General features: G+C 43.3%; 1 protein-coding gene and 1 non-coding gene across 3 annotated transcripts in view; one reads left to right on the forward strand and one right to left on the reverse strand.

Moving 5' to 3' along the window:
* Positions 1-14,929: 14,929 nt before the first annotated feature.
* On the forward strand, positions 14,930-15,001 carry TRNAR-UCU (transfer RNA arginine (anticodon UCU)). The gene has a single exon. It is a non-coding gene; the product is annotated as a tRNA-Arg (tRNA).
* Positions 15,002-22,189: 7,188 nt separating this feature from the next.
* Positions 22,190-24,244, reverse strand: part of CASR (calcium sensing receptor) — a 28,502-nt gene continuing 26,447 nt past the window's right edge. For both annotated transcript variants that reach the window (XM_019923332.3, XM_019923331.3), the window contains exon 6: positions 22,190-23,703. In XM_019923332.3, the coding sequence (XP_019778891.1) occupies positions 22,190-23,703 (1,514 nt within the window). The remainder of the gene's footprint in view (positions 23,704-24,244) is intronic.

The raw sequence follows: 24,244 nt of genomic DNA on the forward strand, positions 1-24,244 counted from the left end.
TAAAGGAGATGTGGTACATATATATAATGGAATGTTACTCAGCCATAAAAAGAAATGAAATTGGGTCATTTGTAGAGATGTGGATGGACCTAGAGTTTGTCATACAGAATGAAGTAAGTCAGAAAGAGAAAAACAAATGTATATTAACGCATATATTTGGAATCTAGAAAAATGGTACAGATGAATCTATTTGCAGGGCAGGAATAGAAACACAGATGTAGAGAACAGTTGTGTGGACACAGTGGGGGAAGGGGAGGGTGGGATGAACTGGGAGATTAGGTTTGACGTAAATACACTACCATGTGTAAAATAGATGGCTAGTGGGAACCTGCTGTATAGCACAGGGAGCTCAGCTCAGTGCTCTGTGGTGACCTAGATGGGTGGGGTGGCGGGAGGGAGGGAGGTGCAAAAGGGAGGGGATATATGTATACACATAGCTGATTCACTTCATTGTACAGCAGAAACTAACACAACATTGTAAAGCAGTTATACTCCAATAATAACAACAAAAAAGAGTTTCTAATGATAAGCATATCTGTTTCCTGATAGCAAGGCCTGATGGACTTTTCTCCCATGGGCCTAGAAAGAGAAGTTATGTAAAGCAATGAGGGCTGTCTTCAACACATCCTTATGGTAATTGCAAGCTCCACAAGGCTTACGAATTCTGTTTCTTGTATACGGATGGAAGGGCAATGCAGAAAAAGCAACTTTGGACTTCCCTGGTGGTCCAGTGGTTAAGACTATGTGCTCCCAATGCAGAGGACATGGGTTCAATTCCTGGTCAGGGAAAATCCTGCATGCTGCACGGCGAGGCCAAAAAAAAAGAAAAAATAATCAGTGTAAAAATCCCTTGAGTTAGTTTAATCCAAAGATAAAATCTAAAGAATCTAGAAAAATAGATCCATTGGATCTCCCCTGAAATAACAGCAATAGCTCCCCCCAGTCTCCCCCTTCAACCATGCTCCTTTTTTTTTTTTTTTTTTTTCCGGCCATGCCATGCTCAGCATGGGGGATCTTAGTTCCCTGACCAGGGATTGATCCCATGCCCCCTACACTGGAAACACGGAGTCTTAACCACTGGACCTCCAGGGAAGTCCCAACCATGCTCCTCTTTAATCCATTCTTCACACAACAGCCAAATATGAAACAGCAAATCTGATCATATTGTTTCCTTAATTAAAACCCTTCAATAGCGTTCCATTGTCCTTAGGATACAGTTCTCCCTCTTTAACATGGCTCACAAGCACTTTCTGATTTGGTTCCTGCTAAATTCTCCTAGAGTGCCTTTTTTGCTGCCTCTACTCATGCTGGAAACCTCTCCCAGTGTTTCCATGTGGCTGGCTGATACTTCTTCATCCTTCAGGCCTGTTATGGGCTGAAGTGTGTCCCCCCTAAATTCATGTGGTGAAGTCCTAGCCCCCAGTACCTCAGAATGCAACTGTATTTGGAGACAGGGTCTTTAAAGAGGTAATTAAGTTAAAAATGAGGTCATTAGGGTGGACCTTAATCCAATATGGCTGGTGTCCTTATAAGAAGAGGAAATTAGGACACAAATAAATAGAGGGAAAACCGTGTGAAGAAAAGGGAGAAGATGGACATCTAGATGCCAAGGAGAGAAAACAAATTTCTATTGTTTAAGCCATCTGGTCTGTAGTACTTTGTATGGTAGCCCTAGCAAACTAACACAAGACCTAAGCCCTGGGGACACGATCTCCCCCAACTCCCCCTCCCTCAACTCCCCCTCCCTCAACTCCCCCTCCCTCACTGCCTATGCCTCTGCTAGGTACTCCTATGGCACTTTGTGATGGTAATTTCTCTATCAGAGCTTTTACCACAGTGTATTGGAATTGCCTGTTTTGCTTTTTTTAGATTGTTTATTTTGCTTTTTTTTTTTTTGAATTGTTTATTTTGCTTTTGTTTTTTGGTCTGCACTTCTGTCTAAACCATAGCTTAACAGGCAGGGACCATGTCTCTTTTGTTCCCTACCTCATCCCCAGTGCCTAGCATAGTGTCTTACACATTCCAGGCATTCAATAAATAGTTGAATGAATGAATGAATTGAGGATGGTTAAAGTCCTACAAGTTAAACTAATGTTAATTAAAAGTCACCTAGACCTAGAGGCTCAGGATGTAATTTTGAGGCTTTCTCTGAATATTCAGTGTCAGAGATCAGTTAAAAGAACATTAACCAGCACAAGTCATAGAAATCGACCCTCTTCTACCATTCTGGTTACACAATAACCTTGAAACCAAGCAGAAGACACTAGAGGATGACATTGTTGATTGAAACAAACCACCTGATATCTCCAAATGGAGCTAACTGATTCAGATAGAAGAAAAAAAAATAAAGTGCTTATAGGTGAAGTCAGGCCCAGATTCAGCAATGGCAAGCGGGTTCTTGTCCTTCATATCCATCATTCTGCACTAGACATGCCTCAGCCAAGCGCCGTTCCTCCTTCTGAATATCATTGTTTGGCCTCATCTGCTCTGCAAGCCTGTGCAAGAGGGTGGGGATGTCAAACAGCCAGAGCAGAGCTCTGAGGATGGAGTCAGGAGCTAGGAAGTCCAGGACAAGTAGTCAGACCAGATTTACCCACCAGGTTCTCGATGACTCATTTAACCTGTGATCCAGGACATTCATAACCTGTATGACATATTCTGATTACTTCCTGGTTCTGCAGTCAGCTGTGGGGAGACTGCCGTACAATCTCCTCTTTGGATCAGTAATTAGTGTACATATGGTTTGCAAAATACTTTTCTTAGGCACAGTAGTATATGAGAATTTAAAAAAATGAGCATATTTTCCATGGGATAGCCAAGAAATTTAATTAGTACAAAAGATTTCTTTGGTGAGCAAGGAAGCCCAGTCAGGGCTGAGATCATCTCAGGAGATGTTTCTTTTCTTTCTTATTCTCCTTGTTAAAGATCTCTGCTCTTTTTTATTTTTAAAAATCTTTTTATTGAGGTATAGCATATATGTGGTACACAAATCATAAGCTCAATAAATGCTTAGTTTTTCAAATAACATTATTTCTCTGATTATGAAAACAACATATGTGCATTGTAGAAATATTTAAAAATATGGAAAGGAAATAATTATCATTAATAATCCCATCACACAGAGATCCTTTTTTTTTTTTTTTTTTTTTTTTTTGCCGAATGCGGGCCTCTCACTGTTGTGGCCTCTCCCATTGTGGAGCACAGGCTCCGGACGCACAGGCTCAGCAGCCACAGCTCACGGGCCTAGCCGCTCCGCGGCATGTGGGATCTTCCTGGACCAGGGCACGAACCCGTGTCCCCTGCATCGGCAGGCGGACTCTCAACCACTGCGCCACCAGGGAAGCCCAGAGATCCCTTTTAACTTTACAGCCTTTTGCTATAGACTCTATTGAAGTATGTCCTTCATAAAATTGTGACTGTACGGTTCATATTGCCTTTATTATTTTTATTGTGACTAGGTCCCTATATTATCACATATTCTTCTACAACTTGACATTTAACTGCTGCATAGAATTTTATCATGTGATCTTACTCTACTTAAACAATTCTTCATTATTGAGCATTTAGGTTGTTTCAATTTTTTGCCAATATAAATAATGCTGCACAAACATTGTTCAATATAATCTCCTGCCCACATATGTTCATTGATTATAGGATGTTAGTATATCAATTTCTTTAGTGAAGATGATCAGATGCCCTGATTTTTGGGGTTAGGTTTAGTTTATATTTTCAAGTCCCAGGATCCTTGGTATTACAGAAATACAGGGACAAAGTAGAGAGAATATTCAACTGAGAAAAATGGGGTTAAAAGTAGAAATTAAATTTGCCAACTTAGTTCAGTAAGTGGGTTGATGACAGATACAAAATTGTGCAAACAAGGCATCTAAGAGCCTATGTAAATACTGAAAAATAAAAGAATGGCCAGATAGTATTTCAGATATTTATCTATATTTTTGCTCTTCTTATACATCTCCCCTGCCCATTCAAGCTAGTGGTCACGCTGTCCTCATTGTCTTAAGGAAGGGATGTTGCATGTCAGAAAGCAGAAGTCTGCTAGACTTTCTGGCTTCTGTTTCTAAGAGGTTACGTTCTAGAATAGGGAGAGGTAGAAAAGGTGTTTGAAACCAAAGTGAGACTTGAAAATATTGTCCTGGCTAAGGGGAAGGGAAGTGATAAATGAATAGAGATCGTGGGGGCCTGGAGCAAAGGAGGGTGGTAGCAAAACCCTAAAAAGGAAGCAGCTTCAAGGTGCATCCAGGCATATGGGATGCTAGACAGCCTTGCAAAAATCCCTGTGCCCAAGTGAGGGGTGGGAGCAGAGGGGAAGGCTGATTGGAATGGTGGACATCTCTGCTGAGACTTGGAACCAGACTGTGACCCGTATTCCCCCATCTTCGGCATCATGTAAGGTTCTGGAACAATAGCACAACCCAGAGGAAGTAAGGGAAACCCCCAAAGAGTTAAAGCTGTTTCTCTGTGAGATGAGAGCTCAAAATAGGAATAGAAATACAGAAAATCAAGTTATATTTCTTTGATATTTAGACGATGGTTTGAAATTTATATCCACTCATTTGTTTTTCTACTTTCTGTAGAAATTAATAAAATTTTCCAAAATCCTAACAAAAGTACTAATGAGAAATAGGGTCATTCTCAGCTACATTGCTTCAAATCCAGGCACATATTTTTATGGGGCATAAAGCTTTATGGGGCAGAATGGTAAGATATAATCCATACAACATCTGATAATATCATGGAGTTATTTAAACAATATCTGACATTCCTTCACACTATTTCAAAGGAATGAAGCAGTGATTTGGATATTTTAAGAATTAATTTATAATAGTCAGAAACTTTAGGGACTTCCCTTTTGGTCCAGTGGTTACGACTCTGCTCCCAGTGCAGGGGGCCCGGGTTCGATCCCTGGTCTGGGAAATAGATCCCGCATGCTGCAACGAAGATCCCACGTGCCGCAACTAAGACCTGGTGCAGCCAAATAAATAAATATTAAAAAATAAGAAGCTTTAGAACTTTAAAGTATACTTTAGTTTTTATTAACTTTCAGTCATGTTAATGATGTCACGTTTTATAATTTAGTAAAGTCAAAGAGTGGCTTATCAGGGTCTCTAATGTTCTGACTTGATCTAATAGTCAAACTTGGAGTATTAAGAGCCTGAGCTCCACTCTCTCTGGCTATCCTGCAAAAATAACATTTCTCATAACCAGGTTTGTGATAAGGATTGGATAGAGAACATTGCAGGTAAGATTATCTGGTAAATTCCCAGTGGACAACTACTCTTTGGAGTCTTTTAACCTGGTTTGATTGGCCAAATAACTCCTAGGGGACTTTAATTATTCAAACATAAGTGACCTAATGCTTTCCAGGGAGGAGATGTTGAGATGAGATAGGTACATAGATAGCTAGACTGGACAGATGGATATGATAGAGAAACAGATAACTAGAATGAATGGATAACTGCTTTTCTAGGCAGATCTGAATTGAGTCCTAGCTCCTCCTTGGTACAGGTGAGCTGGGGTAAGTGGGTTAAACCTCAAGGCCTCATGTGCCCCAGGATGCTAATGGTCTGCATGGACTTCACACAATAAACAGGCTCACACAAGAGATGATGTGACCCAGTGCTGCTCTGCTGGCTCACCTTGGGCACTCAGTATTCACGCCCCCAGGGCATCTTTCTGATGAGGCTCCTTAACAGGGAAAGACTTATTTACGAAGATGGACCATTTTATAATGTCCCATCCTTCCAGGAGAAGTTTTAAGGCTGCTTGTCACCAGGTAGGGGTTTAAAAGCAACTAACTTCTTTCTCTCCTCTACAGTTTAAAGACATTTTATACACATGGTCCGTAACTGTAAACTTCCTACGTTTTATTCTTGTAGCAATTGTAACCAGTTACGTGGTCATCAAGCTGATCAGATCTTGTCTCATGGTCTTAGGCAAACAGGGGAGAAGGGCAAGTGCAGGAACCCTAACTCGCTCTCATACTGTGGATTCTGACGTGGAAGAAAGGAAGGACTGAGAGGAAGTGAAGTCCAGGTCTTACCTGGAACCCTCTCTGGTCCACGGAGTAAGCTTAAGTTAGCCATCCTCCCTTACATAGGATTTTGTGGAAAACTGGTGTTCTTTTCCAGCAGAAAGCAGAAGTGAGGCTTTTGGGGGGGCTTTCCCGCTGGGAGTTTTCAAGTCTAAGCAACTGTAAGGCATTGATTTTCAAATGCACGAGCACAAGCCTTGGATTCTCCTTGTGGTGAGTTGAGAGGAAGGACATGTAAAGTTGAAAACCCATATTTGTACATGTTTGGGAAACCAAAGTTAGCTGCCTTTAAAATATCGTGAACTACAGGGACTTCCCTGATTGTCCAGTAGTTAAGACTCCGCGCTTCCAATGCAGGGGGCGCTGGTTTGATCCCCGATCCCGGAGCTAAGATCCCACATGCCGCGCAGCCAAAAAAAAATTGTGAGCTACATATGATGTGACATTTTTCTAAATCTTCTCTAATGGGATGTGAGTAAATAAAGCTTGAGAAACTGCTTTAAGTTGTAAAAGAAGGTGTAAAAAGGGCTTCCCTGGTGGCGCAGTGGTTGGGAGTCCACCTGCCGATGCAGGGGACGCGGGTTCGTGCCCCGGTCCGGGAGGATCCCGCGTGCCGCGGAGCGGCTGGGCCCGTGGGCCATGGCCGCTGGGCCTGCGCGTCTGGAGCCTGCGCTCCGCGGCGGGAGGAGCCACAGCAGTGAGAGGCCCGCGTACCACACACACACACACACACACACACACAAAAAGAAGGTTTAAAGGAAGTGTAACCCCTGTGCTAGTTAAGTAGGGAATCTACAGCAGTTCAATCAACAGAGACATGGGGCTGGAAGGGAGCTCAGAGACCATCCAGCCCAGGGTCAGCAAACTACAGTTGTGAAAAAATCAAAAGAAGAATAATATTTCATGACATGTGGAAACTATGTAAAATTCAGATTTCCCACTGTCCGTAACTAAAGTTTTACAGGGACACAGCCCTGCTTATTTTTAAATGTAATGTCTATTGCTGCTTTTGTGCGACCATGACGTGGTTGAGCGGTTGTGACAATGTGTGGCCCACAAAGCCTAAAACATTTATTAACTGACACTTTACAGGAAATTTGCTGACCGCTGATCTAGCTCAGGGTTCAGGTGAAGAAAATGAGACCCTGATAGGGTAACTGGCTAGCTCAGATGGCTAAACAGTAAGTGGTCTCTTAATATTATTCATGACGTCTCTTTTCAGCCTATATCTTTTTAGTTATCATTACTATGTCAGCAGTTCTCTCCTCCCTTTGAACCTTTTCTAGCTCCAAAGATCTTTCCTAATGGAATGTTCTAGAATGTATCCATAACTGTTTTTAACAAAGACAGGATATGTTTTCTTTCCTTCTAATGCCCTTTTAAAGAATATTTGGGATTGTGCTAACCTTTCCAACTAAAGCACCTTGTGACCTGCATGAAATGTCGTTATAAATTAGTTTCCAAATCCACCCATTAAGGACTTTAAGACAATTAGGATCTATTGCCACCAAGTGGCCAGTGGCACCTTGGTTATGCTTGCCCAGCTGAGCTATCAGAGAATTATCATAGTATCACAGGGTTTCATCGTTGGAACCAATCTTAAATTCCAGCCTCTTAATAGTGAACATTGATTAAAGGGTTCATAATGCTGTCTAGTCAAGTGTTAGAAATAAAAATAGAGGGTTTTTTTTTTCTGTTTTGTTTTGTGTTTTAGAAAAGCATAGTCCTTAGTCCTTCCTTACTCACTTTTAAAGCCAGATGTAAAGAAATGCAAAATCACACATACAATTTGGTGCTATTTTGTCATTAATCATTGATAAAACTGACCTTGTTGTTAGACTGTACCACAGCTTTCTAACTCATTAGGTTGTTTTCAGTTAAGTACCACTCAGAAGTGTTTGAAACACCTGATATTCTTTGAAAGCCATTGCAGCTAGCTGGTATTTATTGTTTTATTAAAAGAGAAGTTGGTGGCCTCTAACTCTGCTTATAAACCATCAGGAGAGGAGCCTGCTCATCTTTATAGCCTTTTCCTTCTCTCACATTAGGGTGAATTGTGTGTTCATATCTTTTGCCTGTTTTTATATTGGGTTTTTGGTCTTTGTTTTCTATGATTTCTAAAAATAATTTACATATTAGAGATACTGCCCATTATCTGTGATATATGTTGCAAATATTTTCCCCTCAATTAGTGATTTACCAATATGACTTTACTTTTGGTATTTTTTTTTGTGATGTGACAATTTTTTATTTTTATGTAGTCAACTTTATCAGTATTTTACTGAATCTAGATTTCAAGTCATAGATAGAAAGCCTTTCCCCACATTCAGGTTAAAAAAAGAATTCACCATATATTTCTTCTAGTATTTTTATAATTTTATTTTTTACATTTAGAACTTCTGATGCATTTGGAAGTTAGTCTTGTGTATGGTTTGAGGTATAATCCAATTTGATCTTTTTTGGAATGGTTATCTTGTTGTCCTCCCATCATATATTTATTTGCCCCAGAAATTTTAATTTTTTTATTCTTTTAAAGAACATGTTGGGGTAGGAGTTTATTAATTAATTAATTAATTTTTGCTGTGTTGGGTCTTTGTTTCTGTGCGAGGGCTTTCTCTAGTTGTGGCAAGCGGGGGCCACTCTTCATCGCAGTGAGTGGGCCTCTCACTATCGTGGCCTCTCTTGTTGTGGAGCACAGGCTCCAGACGCGCAGGCTCAGTAGTTGTGGCTCATGGGGCTAGTTGCTCCGCGGCATGTGGGATCCTCCTAGACCAGGGCTCGAACCTGTGTCCCCTGCATTAGCAGGCAGATTCTCAATCACTGCACCACCAGGGAAGCCCTTTATTTTTTATTATTTTAAATTTTATTTATTTTTGGCTGCGTTGGGTCTTCGTTGCTGTGCACAGGCTTTCTCTAGTTGCGATGAGCGGGGGCTACTCTTCGTTGTGGTGTGCGGGTGTCTCATTGCGGTGGCTTCTCTTGTGGAGCACGGGCTGTAGGCACGTGGGCTTCAGTAGTTGTGACACACGGGCTCGGTAGCTGTGGCGCACGGGCTTAGTTGCTCCACGGCATGTGGGATCTCCCCAGATCAGGGCTCGAACTCGTGTCCCCTGCATTGGCAGGCGGATTCTTAACCACTGTGCCACCAGGGAAGCCCTGTATGATTCTATTTAAATGACATTTTGGAAGAGGCAAAACTTCTTCCTTTCTGGTTACAGACGGGGTGCCAGATCAGTCTGAAGAAATGCCTTCTTTCACTGGAGAAGCTGGTCTAGAGCCTGAAACTGCTAGTGTTGGAGGGTCTCCTGCAGAGGCGGGAGGGGTGGCTGTGGCTCACCGTGGGGACAAGGACACTGGCAGCATAAGTTCTGGAAGCCTAACTAATTCTATTCTTATCTATAGACTGACAAGAATCCTGTTCTTTAATTCCTTCTGATGCTCTCTTGTAGTAATATGTCCATAGGAAACTGGGTAACACATATTTCTTGCAATTTCCTTCTGCTTCTGATTCCAGGCTGTGGAGGCTCAGGGAATAATTTTTGTGCCTGCTTTCTTTTACTTGTCCATAGTTTCCACTTCTTATTTTCAGGGTTTCACTTTTATTCCTTCTATTGACAAAATCAAGAAATGAAAATCTCTGACCTGCTGAGACCAAAATCCCCATTCCACCAGGTTACTTTCTTCAATTAGAGAGCAGTAACTTTCCACTGATTCATAGGATGACATTACTTTTTTCCCATCAGCTTTCTAACTGGAAACTCGTTTAAACTATTTTACATATGATGGTACTTATCTTGCCACATTCTAACCACAAATCTGAATTGCTACAAATAATTTTAGAAAGAAAGTTCTATGCATAGAGGGCACTTTAAGCTAAAATGTAAAGTTTCTGAGCAGTAGCTTGACATTTATAAAGTTTTAAAAAGTAAATTCCTAACTTTTATTATAAAATTTCTACACATTCAGAAAAATAGTGCAATAAACACCCCACAGCACCACTCAGATTAAGCAATTATTAGTATTTTGCCATATATTTCAATATGTATGTATGTATCTATCTATATATATATATATATTTTTTTTTGCGGTACACGGGCCTCTCACTGTTGTGGCCTCTCCCGTTGCGGAGCACAGGCTCCAGACGCGCAGGCTCAGGGGCCATGGCTCATGGGCCCAGCCGCTCCGCGGCATGTGGGATCTTCGCGGACAGGGGCACAAACCCATGTCCCCTGCATTGGCAGGCAGACTCTCAACCACTGCGCCACCAGGGAAGCCCTGTATCCATATTTTTCATGAAACATTTAAAAGTAAGTTGCAACTACTGTGATCATTTACCCTTAAACAGTTCAGCCAGCATCCCCTAAAAATAAGGACATTCTCCTACATAACTATATCATCACCCCTAAAAAAATTAACAATACTTCCTTAATTTCATCTAATAACCAGCCCATATTCTCATTTCCCAAATTTCACTCAAATTCAAATTTCACACATTACTTTTGGTTGTTATTTAGAATTTTATAATCTACAAAGGCCTTTAAAAATGATACTGACTTTTCGAAGAGACCAAGACATTTGTCTGACTTTTCCTCGCAGTGTCATTTAACTCTAAGAGTAGATTGTCAAATTAATTTTATGACAACCAATTCCTATTACCATGTGAAAGTTTTCAGAAGCTGCAGTGGTTTGAAGCCACAAAATCTTTTGGTCTGACTCATTCTTTCATGGCTCCTGAAGGTTTGCAGCCATAGAATGTTGAAGCCAGAAAGCCCACCCGCCACTGACGCGGTAGAAAAGGTAAGTGTAATAGATTCCTATTGCTGGTGTAACAAGTTACTCCAAGTATAGTGGCTTCAAACAACACAAATTTGTTACCTTCCAATTCTGGGGGTCAGAAGTCCAAAAAGGGCTAAAATCAAGGTGTTGCATTCCTTTCTGGAGACCCTAGGGGAAACTCTTTCTTGCTTTTCCCAGCTTACTAGAGGCCACCTACATTCCTTGGCTTATGGTCTCTTCCTATATCTTCATAGCCAGCAGCATAACATCTTCAAATCTCTCTTTAAAAACATATATATATAGTTTTAAAAAATTGAAGCATATAGTTGATTTACAATATTATATTAGTTTTAGGTATACAACATAGTGATTCAATACCTTTACAGATTATACTCCATTTAAAGTTATTATAAAATAATGTCTTTATTCCCTGTGCTGTACAATATGTCCTTGTAGCTTATCTATGTTAGACATAGTAGTATCTTCAAATCTCTGACTCTGACCCTGACTTTCCTGCTTCTCTCTTCCATTTATAAGGACTTGTGATTACATTGGGCCCACCTGAATAATCCAGAATACTCTCCCTATATCAAGATCAGCTGATTAGCAATTTTAATTGCATATACAACTTAATTCTCCCTTGCCATGTAACATAACATATTCACAGGTTCTGTGGATTAGGTCACAGACATCATTGGGGGCCATTATTCTGCCTATGACAGGAAGTGGCTTGATAAAGATTCATTACTTACTCACAGGAGTCCCACTGCAACCTTATATGTTTGTTTGTTTTGCATTGGAATTTAGTAAAAGGTGATCCTATGTTGAACCCTATGCAAGAGAATTTAATATAAGAGGCATTAGAAGGTTTTTATCACAAAATTACATTCTCATAGCCAGGCGGAGCCATAATTTGGTTCTGGAGGATAGTGCTGGTTTGTGTATCTGATTTATCTGAAGTGAGATAGTTTCACTTGCTACTTTTCTTTGATTTTGATAAGGAAGTTGTGTTTTCTTTGACTATAAGAGAATCCAAGTGGCGTAAGTCCTATAATTTGTTTCAACTCAACATCTTAAATTCTAGTTATCTTCTTCTATCACTTCAAGCTACAGTAAGAGTCCAGAACCGTAAGTTTGGTGGGGGGGGGTGGGTCACACGCACCCCCTCCTGGGTTATCTGTTGAAGTCAGATCTGAGGTGGGTCATGCTGTCGACACCCAGACTCGTATAGTGTCACAGCGTAACACTTTACTAAGAGTTGAGTTTCTGGAGCCTTGCTTGTTCAATATGATGGTTACAGTTGCGAAAGTCCAGGACAGAGATGTCTCGTGCCTTCATTAGCGTGGGGGAGGGGAGGAGGGTCAAGAGACTGAAAAAAGAGGAGACGCTGAGGAATGCCAATAACTTTTCCTTTGTTTCATATTTGGTTTAAAGTTTACTTACCGCATCTGTATAACGAAGTGATTTTTAAAATTTTTCTTTGAAAGTTTTATCTTCTACCTTATCTAAGGTCACTTAATATTGGCCAGGGTGTTGGGAAATGGGTTAATGCTCTCCATAGCCTATCCAATCAAGAATTCTGGTGGATTGAGCCTGCAAGTGATTTCTTCTAATCTACTGTCCATTGTATCTTGGCTTTATTAGTCCTTAAATCATAGCTAAAGTACCTCAGGTAAGGCTGTGTTTGTTCCTCTTCTCTTCCTGCCTCCCTCATTTCAATGAAGTTATGTAACTTTACAAAAGAAAGAAGCAAACAATAAACTATTTTCCTCCCCTGTATTCCCTCCTCTTCTTTTCAATGAAACTTTATTCATGTTATTCTGTGTGGACATAACTATTCTGTGTCCTGCCCTCCCCCTTATTATTATTTCTAAGCTTGATTACCTACTTTGACTTAGTGCACATGCCTGTCACATCTGATGTTTGTGGCTGGGCTCTCCAGCAATGGGATCATAGCATAATTTCCTCAGCCATCTCCTGGGTGTTGGGTGTCTGGACTCTTTCTTATCTGAATCTCGGGATCTCAGCAGTGTGTCTGTGCTCCCCTGGGTTCAGGCCTCCCCGCATGTGGCCCCAGTGGGGGCTCATGTAGTTGTAACACATAGGTACTAATTAATTTTGCTGCCTGTTGGCTTATTTCCCTGGGAGTATATTCATAAAAGAAAAATTACTGGCACTAAAGCTAAGAGGGATCTGTTAAACCTATTGCCCGAGGACAATCCAGAATACTTGAACCAGTCCACAGCTGGTTCATTTAAGGATAGGATCATAATAGATCATGTGAAGATCCAGGAAGACTTGTCTTTCATCAAGCTCCAACAAGGCCTTTCTGATATACTCCAGAGAATTGCTTTTTGAACCTTGTTGTAAAGGTCTTACATTAACATTTTTTTGCTTTTCAACTAAAATTTTAGCTGCTTGGCAGACTTTCAGGTTCTTTTTGTTTGTGTGTGTGATGGACTAACTTCTCTTGTGATGAATAGGGCCATTCAAATCACTGAAATCTTTTGTGTGATTTTTTGACTGGTGAATCCATTTTATCCTTTGGCTGGTTTTTAACATTAATTTTTTTACGCAAATTTGAAAAAAATTTAAAAAATAGGAGTAGAAAAATGAAGCCTTATGTACCTATCACCCAGTTTCAACAACCATTAACTAACTTTCTGCTGTTCTTTCTTATCTTTCTCCCTACATCCTTATTTCCTCCCCCATTGTGGTATTTAATACAAATTCCAGGCATCGTATGATCGCAACCATAAATACTTCAGTGTGCATCATATTTTGTTAAATGATCATAGTGTTGGCAACAAAGCAAATGTGGTAAAATGTTAATAATAAGTAAGTCTAGGTAGAAGTAAGTTTGAAATGATTTCTAAATAAAAAGTAAAAAAAAAAAAAGAGCAAACAAAAAATATGACCATAGTATCATCACATTTGATAATCCAAGAAACAGATTTTTCTTGTTTTACTATAAGTCACACTCCTGGAAAAAACCCAGAAAAAATATTAAAAAGGAAATAAGAATCACTCATAATTCTAACCCAGACATAATCACTATTAAATGATTATGTATCTTTCTCCAGGCTATTCAACAAACACAGACAGACACACAAACTTCTGCATATCATTTAAAAAGTCCAATAGTGCTAATGACCTTATAATCAAATTCCCATCCTCCCACCCCTCCAGTCCCACCCCCTGCAGTGCTTGCCCCTGCTTGCTCTCTCTTACCTTCCAGCAGCCTCTCTTTCATGGCAAAATGCCGGCTGCAGTTCTGTCTTCAGCACAGTACCTTTCTGTTCTATCTACCACAGCTGTTAAGATGAAAGGGAATCAAATTTTGCTTATTTTTTCTCAGCAGAGTGTGTTTTTCATTTTGTGTTTAACCTTTATTTATTTATTTGTTAAAGATTTAATTTTATTTATTTTTGGCTGTGTTGGGTCTTTGTTGCTGCACGCAGGCTTTCTCTAGCTGAGGTGGGCGGGGACTACTCTGTTGCGGTGCGTGGGCTTCTCATTGTGCTGGCTTCTCTTGTTGTGGAGCATGGGCTCTAGGCGTGAGGGCTTCAGTAGTTGTGGCACATGGGCTTAGCTGCTCCGCGGCATGTGGGGTCTTCCCGGACCAGGGATGGAACCTGTGTCCCCTGCATTGGCAGGCGGGTTCTTATCCACTGTGCCACCAGGGAAGTCCCTGTGTTTGATCTTAAACATGCTTTGTTTGTGGGCAGTGGATACTGCAGACTGGCTCATTCATCATCCACCTTCTTCCAGCACATTTTCCTGTACTCCACAGGCTGGACAGCAAAGGCCACTTTTCCAGACTCTCCTGTACATAGAGTTCTGCATGTGACTGATGGGAGTCTTGGAAAGTTGATATTAATGGGGTCAAGCACAATGGCAGAGGACTTTGGTTCCTCCAGCTGCAATGAAGGTTCTAGTGTCTGGTTCTGTGGGTCACAGGTGCTGAGTGCAAGGCATGGGAGGTAGTAAGGTTTTTGCCAAAATGACCCCATGGAGGAATTAAGCATTTCTTCTGGTTGTATTGTTCCTGATTGTGTAGCATCCAGACTTGGATCATTAGAAGTTTATAAGCTTCCTGGGAATTCCCTAGCAGTCCAGTGGTTAGGACTCTGTGCTTCTACTGCAGGGGCCCGGGTTCGATCCCTGGTTGGGGAACTAAGATCCTGCAAGCCACATGGCACAGGCAAAAAAAAAAAAAAAGTTTATAAGTTTTCTTATACCCTATAACAAATCCCCTTCTGCTTAAAGTAGCTAGAGTGGATTCCATTGTCTCTAACTAAGAAACTTGATAGATGAAACCATTGAATTCCATGGTACTTCTTTTTTTTTTTTTGAGTATTCAAAAGCAAACCCTCTTAACTTCAGTCACTTGTAGTGTTAATGATTTTCCATAGCTTTCCCATGTTCCTGAAAGTGACTTTACATCAATTATTTTATTTGGAAAGTAACAATAATTGGTAATTATGACAGGTAATATTATATCCACTTTATATAAGAAACGGAGAGAAAGAAAGATTAAGCAGCTCATCCAAGGACATATAGTCTATCTGCTATGCTGCTTAGAATCCCACTCCTGGTTTTACACTATTCCATATAGTGGAATAAATAAAACATGAGTAAATAAAACAAAAAATATTTCTGTAGAAGTCCTGGGACCAATTAGAGCTCTAGCAAAACTTTATAGGCGTGGCCACTGACCTAGTAGGGTGATTCTTATTTAATATGGTATGCTCATCTGTTTGAAACTTCATTACATGGTATAAGTATTGTTACTCCAGCTTTCTTTCAATTTCCACTTGCATGGAATACCTTTTTCCATGAAATCTCTGCTTATAATTTGAATATTTTCAGAGATAGAAACAAAACATTTAAAGAAAATCGGGAAGTTTTGAGCAATAACCACATCTTTGGGCTGATGTCAAGGAGAACAGCCACATTCTTCAAAAAACATTTCCTGATGCTTTTGTCAGGAATCAAATCCTGTACCAACCCTGAGAATTATTCTCTGGCTTTGATCTCTTACCTATTTTCACTATACTCTCAGGCATTTGCCCTCCATGCCCTGGGAACTCAGTCCTAGAGTTAATTGCGTATATTAGTTCTAGCCTCCTACCCTAGCTAGTTACTCAGACAGCCAGTATCCAGATTTCAGAGGGAGGCAGCTTGTGATATACTTCTATTTCTATTCCCTTCCTCCAATCCAGCTCTTACTATATAAACAGGTACCCCTACCTCCACTCCAAACTCCCTCCACTCCAGTGTGGGACTTGGGGGAGGGAGGGATGTGGTGGTCATTCCAACAGAAAAGAAGGTGCTCTTAGCCCCACTTGATGCTTGGGTCACAGTTGTCCCTCCAGTTCCTAGATGCACTTTCATGATGGTTCTTCCCAGTTTCCTGCCCCTACTTGGCCTTCTTTGAGTAGTTCACTTCTCATACCACCGGTTGAGCAGTTCCCATCAAGGCTAAAATTCTCCGTATCCTCGGAATGTACCTTTATTTCCATGGCTGGTCTTACCCTGTATGTATATCTCTGATCCCTACCTCTCTTTCTTTCTTCCTTTCTTCCTTCCTTCCTTCCTTTCTTTCTTTATTTTGGCTGTGTTGGGTCTTCGTTGCTGCGCGCGGGCTCTCTCTAGTTGCGGTAAGCGGGGCCTACACTTAGTTGCGGTGCGCAGGCTTCTCACTGCGGTGGCTTCTCTTATTGTGGAGCATGGGCTCTAGGTGCATGGGCTTCAGTAGTTGTGCCTCGCGAGCTCAGTAGTTGTGGTTCGTGGGCTCCAGAGCACAGGCTCAGTAGTTGTGGCTTACGGGCTTAGTTGCTCCGTGGTATGTGGGATCTTCCCGGCCCAGGGCTCGAACCCATGTCCCCTGCATTGACAGGCAGATTCTTTACCACTGCACCACCAGGGAAGCTGCTACCTCACTTCTTGCATAACAGCAAAATTCATTCAAAGTTCTCATCCACGGACACCTAAATGTCCATCGACAGATGAATGTATAAAGAAGATGTGACACATATATACAATGCAATATTACTCAGCCATAAAAAGGAACAAAATTGAGTTATGTGTAATGAAGTGGATGGACCTAGAGTCTGTCATACAGAGTGAAGTAAAAGTCAGAGAAAAACAAAGACCTTATGCTAACGCATATATATGGAATCTAAAAAAGCAGTACTGATGAACCTAGCTGCAGGGCAGGAATAAAGACACAGACGTAGAGAACGCACTTGAGGACATGGGTGTGGGGGGAAGGGGAAGCTGGGACGAAGTGAGAGTAGCACGGACATATATACACTACCAAATGTAAAATGGAAGGCTAGTGGAAGCTGCTGCATAGCACAGGAAGATCAGCTCCGATGCTTTGTGATGACCTAGAGGGGTGGGATAAGGAGGGTGGGAGGGAGGCTCAAAAGGGAGGGGATATGGGGATATATATACACATATAGCTGATTCACTTTGCTGTACAGCAGAAACTAACACAATATTGTAAAGCAATTATAGTCCAATAAAGATATATATATATAGATATATAGATATATATATATAAGTTCTTGACCAATCCCTAGTATTTTTCCATGATTAGTGACAGGAAATACAGGGTCTCCTAGAGACGAGTGATCTCACTATAACAACTCCTTTCCACTTACCCAAATTCCGCCCAACTTTGGGAGATGCCTTTGTCTCCAGCGGACTCCTGAAATGACTAGCCAGGCTCGGAGCAATGCAGGCCACCTCCTCCAGTGATTAACCAGCACCCCTTACTGATGTTCCCTTGCTCTTCCAGCGCTAATGAGTTCAAATGCAGAAGATGAGCAGAGGGAAGTTCTGGCTCCATGCAGAGCCAGCCCACAGATTATATGGCTTTAGCCAGGCCAAGAGGAGAAATAATATTGTCCTGAAATGCAACTTTTTGAGACAGAGGTAGGGCAGGCCTAATTTCCCCCAAATTGAAACTAACGCAATTCAACACCGTTTTGATGATCATAGGGACTTTCAGGGTAGAATGTTATATGGTGATCATTACCCCTAAGTTCCAATGTAAATTCTTAGAATCTGCTAAGAAACTCATTTGAGTGAAAATCCTTCATAACTATATAATTCATTTTTATTTTCAAAAGAAAGATTGTCTCCCATTGCCAAGGGACTCTAAAGAATCTTTCCAAAAACTTAAAAAAAAATATTTATTTAATTTATTTATTTGGCTGTGTTGAGTCTTCATTGCGGCATGTGGGATCTTCCTTGCGGCATGTGGGATCTTTTGTTGCAGTGTGGACTTCTCTCTAGTTGTGGCGTGCGGGTCTTTTTCCTCTTCTCTAGTTGTTGTGTACGCTCTGTAGTTTGTGGCAAGCAGGCTCTCTAGTTGAGGCGCACGAGCTTAGTAGATGTGGCACGCGGGCTTAGTTGCCCTGTGGCATGTGGGCTCTTAGTTCCCCAAAGAGGGATCGAACCCTCATCCCCTGCATCGGAAGGTGGATTCCTAACCACTGGACCACCAGGAAAGTCCCTCCAAAAACTTCTGACTTCTTTTATATAAGAGAAAAACAAACTGCTTTTTTGAAGCTATTATTTTTCAGGTTTCTGCTACTAACAGAAAATAGATTGGGAGAACACAGCCATTCGTTGTCTAAAACCAAAGCCCAGAAAGACTCGGAACACAAGGTTTATACTTCCCCAAGCAGATAGGAGGAAGGGAACTGTGGAGGAGAGAGAGGGAGCTAGCTGGGGGGGGAGAGAACTACAGCAGGAGCAGGTGTTGCTCTCTGAGAAAGGCCGTGGCCTCAGGAAAGGAGATGACAGTAAAAATGCTATATATATTAGTTTCCTGTTGCTCCTGTAAAAAATCACCACAAACTTAGTGGCTCAAAACAACATCTATTTCTTAGGTTTTATTTATTTATGTATCTAGGTTTATTACAGTTCTGGAGATCAGAAGTCCAAAAGAGGTCTCACTGGGCTAAAACCAGCAGGGCTGGTTCCTTCTGGAAGCTGTGGGGGAGAGCCGGTTTTCTGGCCTTTTCCAGCTTCTAGAAGCCACCTGCATTCCTTGGCTTATGGCTCCCTTCCATATTCAAAGGCAGCAATAGTCAGTGGAGTCTTTCTTACATGGTATCACTCGGACGCCGCTGCTTCTGCTTCCCTCTTTTATGGAGATGTAGTTACATTGGGCCTGCCTGGATAATTCAAAATAATCTCCCTATCTCAAGGCCAGCTGATTAGCAACCTTAATTCAATCTGCAACCTTAATTCACCTCGCCATGTAACTTAACACAACCATAGATAGGTTCTAGGGATTAGGGTGTGGGCATCTTTGGGGGGGCCATTGTTCACCCTTCCACAAAGGCTTGTATAGGTTTGGCGATAAGTGCCCTGTTCCTCCTCTGGCGCTTTGGAAGCTTGTTAGCCTCTGTGACTTCTCCATACCGTCATGGGGGGGCCCCCGTCAAGCAGACATGGCAGTGGAGGGGCCAGGAGGGAGGGGCCTGAGAGCTGCCTGGTCATTCCCAGGCCCCAGGGCTGTCTCATTAGAGATCTGGCAGGCCCGGCAGGGGCCTCGTAGTTGGGACAAAGTGATGCAGCAGTGAAAATCACTGTGGATCCCATGACTCGGGATACACAGGGATGAGATGCCTCAGAGGATGCCAGTGTGGAGGCATAACAATTACTGAGGGTCAGATAAGAATGTTCTCAGAGATGTCAACAGGAGCTGCAGATGTTTGGGGAACACCACCTCCTTACGCTACAAAAACCTTCCTGTAAGCGGGAAGGAAGAAACCTCTGAACAGATCCCCAGAAATCTAAATTGGTTCAGAAAGCTCTGAAGTTACTGAGAAAAAACCCAGCTTGACTAAGATGAAGTTTCTGTCATTAGGCTGAATGGGAATTTGAGAAAGAAACTAGGCTGTTACAGAAAAATAATGAGGGTTCATATCTGACACCCCTGGTTGTGTGCTGAGAGTTGTGCCTGCTACGTATGACTGAGAACAGTGATGCCGTCTCCCTTTCTGACAAGGACGTGGGGAGAGATGACTTCATCTGCAAGCACTTGGTGAAGTGAGGCTCATTGCAAATGGTGTGTGTTTTCCCCGACGAGCCTCTTCCTGCAGCTCTGCCACGAGGGGGAGCTGTTTGTCGAACCTGGGAAGTGTGAGCTTGAGTGTGTGGCACTCTGCATAGCAAAGTAGCTGTTTGCACACAGCTGTTTTGACCAATAAAACAAAAACCCAGCCATCAAATTTTCAGCCATTTCTTAAAAAGTCCAAGTAAAATGTTAAATATAAATCTTCACTCAGCTCTGGGCCTTGCTCAGAGGCGTAACCGGGGTGGGGGCGGCAGGCTGGGCCTGGCTTCAGGGAGCAGGTGCCTCACCAGGTCTTCCCGTGTGACACCTTCTCTGTGTCTCACAGCGGTGCTCCCACATGGCGCCCTCTGATGCCTTTTCATCCAGATGGACAACCATCATTTCCACAAGTCACTTTAAAAATCGTGGAAAGGTGGCCCTTTGGAGAAAAATGGTCAGAGGAAGAAGTCATGAGGACCCCACAGATTTGATTGCTCTACCTGACCTTGGCCTAAGGGCAGCATTTAGAGTGATCTGGGAAATTAATGCCAGAGTGGAATGGTCTCCCCTTGGTGCTAGAGATCTGGGTTCTGGCACCAGAGGTGGAGATAGCATGGGGCGCTTGGGGGAGTGACCTTCTGGCTTCACCATGAGCGGTGTCGCTCAGGACCCCCTGAACTGGGCCCTAGAGTTCTTGGGCTTATTATGGAGAAAGTTATTGTGCTCAGTGAGCTTGTTGTTAAAATCTGAGTGGTAAATAAATGTGTTGTTTTGTATTTTAAACACGTGAAAAAATTTACAATATCAGGAATAATATTAACTAATATTTATTGACTGCTTACTATGGGCTAGGCACCATGCTAAAGTACTTTACATGCATTTATCTCATTTAATCCACATAAGAGCTCTGAGGGAAAAGAATGATTATTACCCCCATTTTAGACACAAAGAAGCCGGGGCTGAGTGAGGTCAAGGTTCCCTGCCTACGGTCACGCAACTTGTCAGTGACCAACCCAGTGCTTGAACCCAGGTCTCTCTAGCTCCAGAGCCTGACCGTTCAGCAGCATGCCGTTCAACGTTCAATCCTGTAACTACCTGTGGGCAGACTCCCACTGCTGGAGGGAACGTAGGTACAGCATTTGGGGGATAGAGTGCCAGGGTAATTCCCCATGAGAGCTCTCTCAGAATCACATTTTCTTACCCCAGCAACTGGTAGGAGGCCAGTGACTGGGAGCTTATTCTTCACAGGGGAAGGCATGGATTTGGCTTCAGGAAGCCTTTGCGGCAGGGAAGCGGGGAGTTTCTGGACCCCTGGGGCCCTGAAAGGACTCACATAGGCCTTAGCTCATGGGGGTGCAGGTGGTGGGATGGGCAAGGAAAATGGAGCTCAATAATACTGCCTTATATAAACCAGACTGGGGCACTTTTTCCCAGTTTATATTGTCCACGGACTATTACGACAGAAGTATTTTCTTAAGGATAAAGCTACATATGGCAATATTAATTACAGATACAGATCATTGGATTCATGCAGTCCCTTCCCAACAATCTGAGGTGATTCTTGTGATCATGGAATCTAAACATGACATCACTAACACATTCTGGACCAAACCAGATGTCCTGGTACAGGAGGGATGCTAACCTTCTCAGTGTCACATGATAGCAGCAGCAAGTAAGAGTCTAAATATTTTACGGTTTTCATAAATAGGAGGGGACACATTCACCTTACAGTTTTGGACATTTCAAGTTCTTTCCATCATCACGGTGTTGGGCAGTGCTTGTGACATTCTGTCTTTCAGACTCAACTCTAGTGGTGGTCAAATCTGATGTTCTGTCACTCTGCACACTTTTGTCTCTGGACCAGGCTGTCTGCAAAGTTCAGGACAAACATTTCAGTATTAAAACCAAAAACCAGAACCCATAAAACAGGGGGAGTAGGTGGGTAGTTTAAAGCCTTGGTTTCATCTCCGGGCTGTTGAGTGGGATAGAACAGAGGAGGAGAACAGAGGCAGGGACATGAACAGCGAACCTGACTACGGGGATCTCAGCGCTCTGACAAATCCAACCACAGAAGCACACAGCTCTCCTCTTTTTAATTTTAAAGGGAACATTAGTCAATTCACTGTCGTTTGTGGCAGTGCAACTAAGTTCCACGCATTTGGGGTGTCTTATTCCTCCTTCCTGGAGGAAAGGAGTCTGGGGCGATTCCTCATCCCTGTCGGAGACCGTGATCCCAGGAAACCTCTCTGGAATTCCCCCTGGACTGGCCTTCTCCTTCCGTTTTAGGAACGCAGCATGTTTTCTGTGACAGTGCTGCCTCCACCGCTGATGACAAAGCTCCGTGAATTAGACACTACAAGTGCTGGGGACATCTCTTCCGGGTCCTCCATCTCTGGCTGGTGGTCCCCGCCCACAGGCCCCTGCAGGCCTGTCTCCTGGACGGTCAGTTCCGAGTCTGTCTCCCCGCACTGCAGCGGGAGTAACGCCTGGTGTCTGGTCAGGGCGTCGTTGTTTTTCTGGGCCTCCAGGGAGTTCTGGTGCGTGGAATTCCTGTGAGCCATGGCGCTCTTCTGAGGCTCGTCAAAGCTCAGCGAGAAGGTGACTGTGCCACTGCCGAAAATGACCTTCTGCTTGCATCTGGGTTGCTGCTGCGATTGCTGCTGCAGCTGCAGGGTCGAGGGCGGCCGCGGCTGCGGCTGCTGCGCGCACTGGGTCAGGGCCAGCGGCTGCTGCTGCTTCTGCCTCTCGGGCTGCGGGAAGGGGTCCTCGCTGTTGCTCTTGCTGCTGATGGAGGAGGAGGGGGTAGATCCCGTGGAGCCCCCAAGGCTGCTGGACCGCTGGCGGGAGACATTGCTGCGGCGCAGCGTGGCGCGGGCCGCCACCTTGAAGGCGTGAGCCGCGGTGCTGCAGCGCACCTCCTCGATGGTGTTACGGGATGGCTTGAAGAGGATGATGTAGACCTTGTTGAAGAAGATGCAGGCCAGCAAACCAAAGCTGGCTGCCAGGATAGCGATCACCTCCACGGCAGAGACAAACTTGCCGTAGGTGCTGGCGTAGGCGGGAATGAACGAGATCCAGACGATGAAGAAGATGAGCATGCTGAAGGTGATGAACTTGGCTTCGTTGAAGTTCTCCGGCAGCTTCCGGGACTTGAAGGCGAAGAAGAAGCAGATGGCAGCCAGCAGGCAGGTGTAGCCGATCAGGAAGCCCAGTGCCATGAGCGAGCCCTCGTGGCAGGTGATGAAGATGATCTCATCCTCCAGCTCGTGGTTGCGGTAGCTCGAGGGGGGCGCGGTGTTGAGCCAGATGGCACAGATGACGATCTGCATGAAGGTGCAGAGGAAGACCAGCAGGAACTGCAGGTTGAGCCCCCACCACTTGCGGTGGAAGCTGGTGGGAATCTTGGCCTCAAACACCAGGAGGACGCGGTTGGTTTTCACCAGGATGCACGAGATGCAGAGCACGAAGCTGATACCAAAGGCCGGCTGGCGCAGGCGACAGGTCCAGTCCTGGGGCTCCCCAATGAAGAACAGGGAGCTGGAGAAACAGCAGAGCAGGGAGAAGAGGAGGAGGTAGGAGAGCTCTCGGTTGGTGGCCTTGACAATGGGCGTGTTGCGGAACTTGATGAAGACGCCCAGCACGAAGGCAGTGAGGAAAATGCCCAGCACAGCAAAGAGGGTGAGTGCGATCCCAAAGGGCTCAGTCCAGGACAGAAACTCAATCTCCTTGGCAATGCAGGAAGTGTGGTTCTCATTGGACCAGAAGTCATCAGGGCACTTGTCACAGGCACTTGCGTCTGTAAAATGTCCCAGTAAAGGGTTAGTACTGTGTGGCAAAGACTGAACTTTGTGAGTGTGAATGTGGTGGTGAGGGCACTTTAAATTTTCTTTATTGATGAAATAATTGTGATTTTTACGTTATCAAATGATGTATTGAACCCTGACTTATGCTTAATAATATACTTAATTTCATGTGTCTTTGATGGTTCCATTATATTTTTCCTTTGTATATAAGGGGGCTGCTTGTTTCCTTTAACGCTCCTTGCTGATGGTTTGTAGCAGAGAATGATTAGTCTTGCTGGGTAGGTGGCTGCCCTGCACGCTAAGGGTCTGGCACTGGCCACCAAATTTCACAGTGCTTCACGCTCAGCCTGACTCATTTTGGACATAAGGATGGGCTTTGTAGACATGCCAGAGCAGACTTCTTCGTAGATCAAGGCAAAGCTTCCCATGCATGTGACCTGTACCTTCCTCATCCACGGCTTTCTAGTGAGGGAGTCTACAGACTCATTTGACCAACAAATGTTTATTAAGTCTCTGCTATGTCTCATGCAGTGT

The sequence above is a fragment of the Tursiops truncatus genome, chromosome 4, assembly GCF_011762595.2.
Source record: "Tursiops truncatus isolate mTurTru1 chromosome 4, mTurTru1.mat.Y, whole genome shotgun sequence".
NCBI classification, from domain to species: Eukaryota; Metazoa; Chordata; class Mammalia; order Artiodactyla; family Delphinidae; genus Tursiops; species Tursiops truncatus.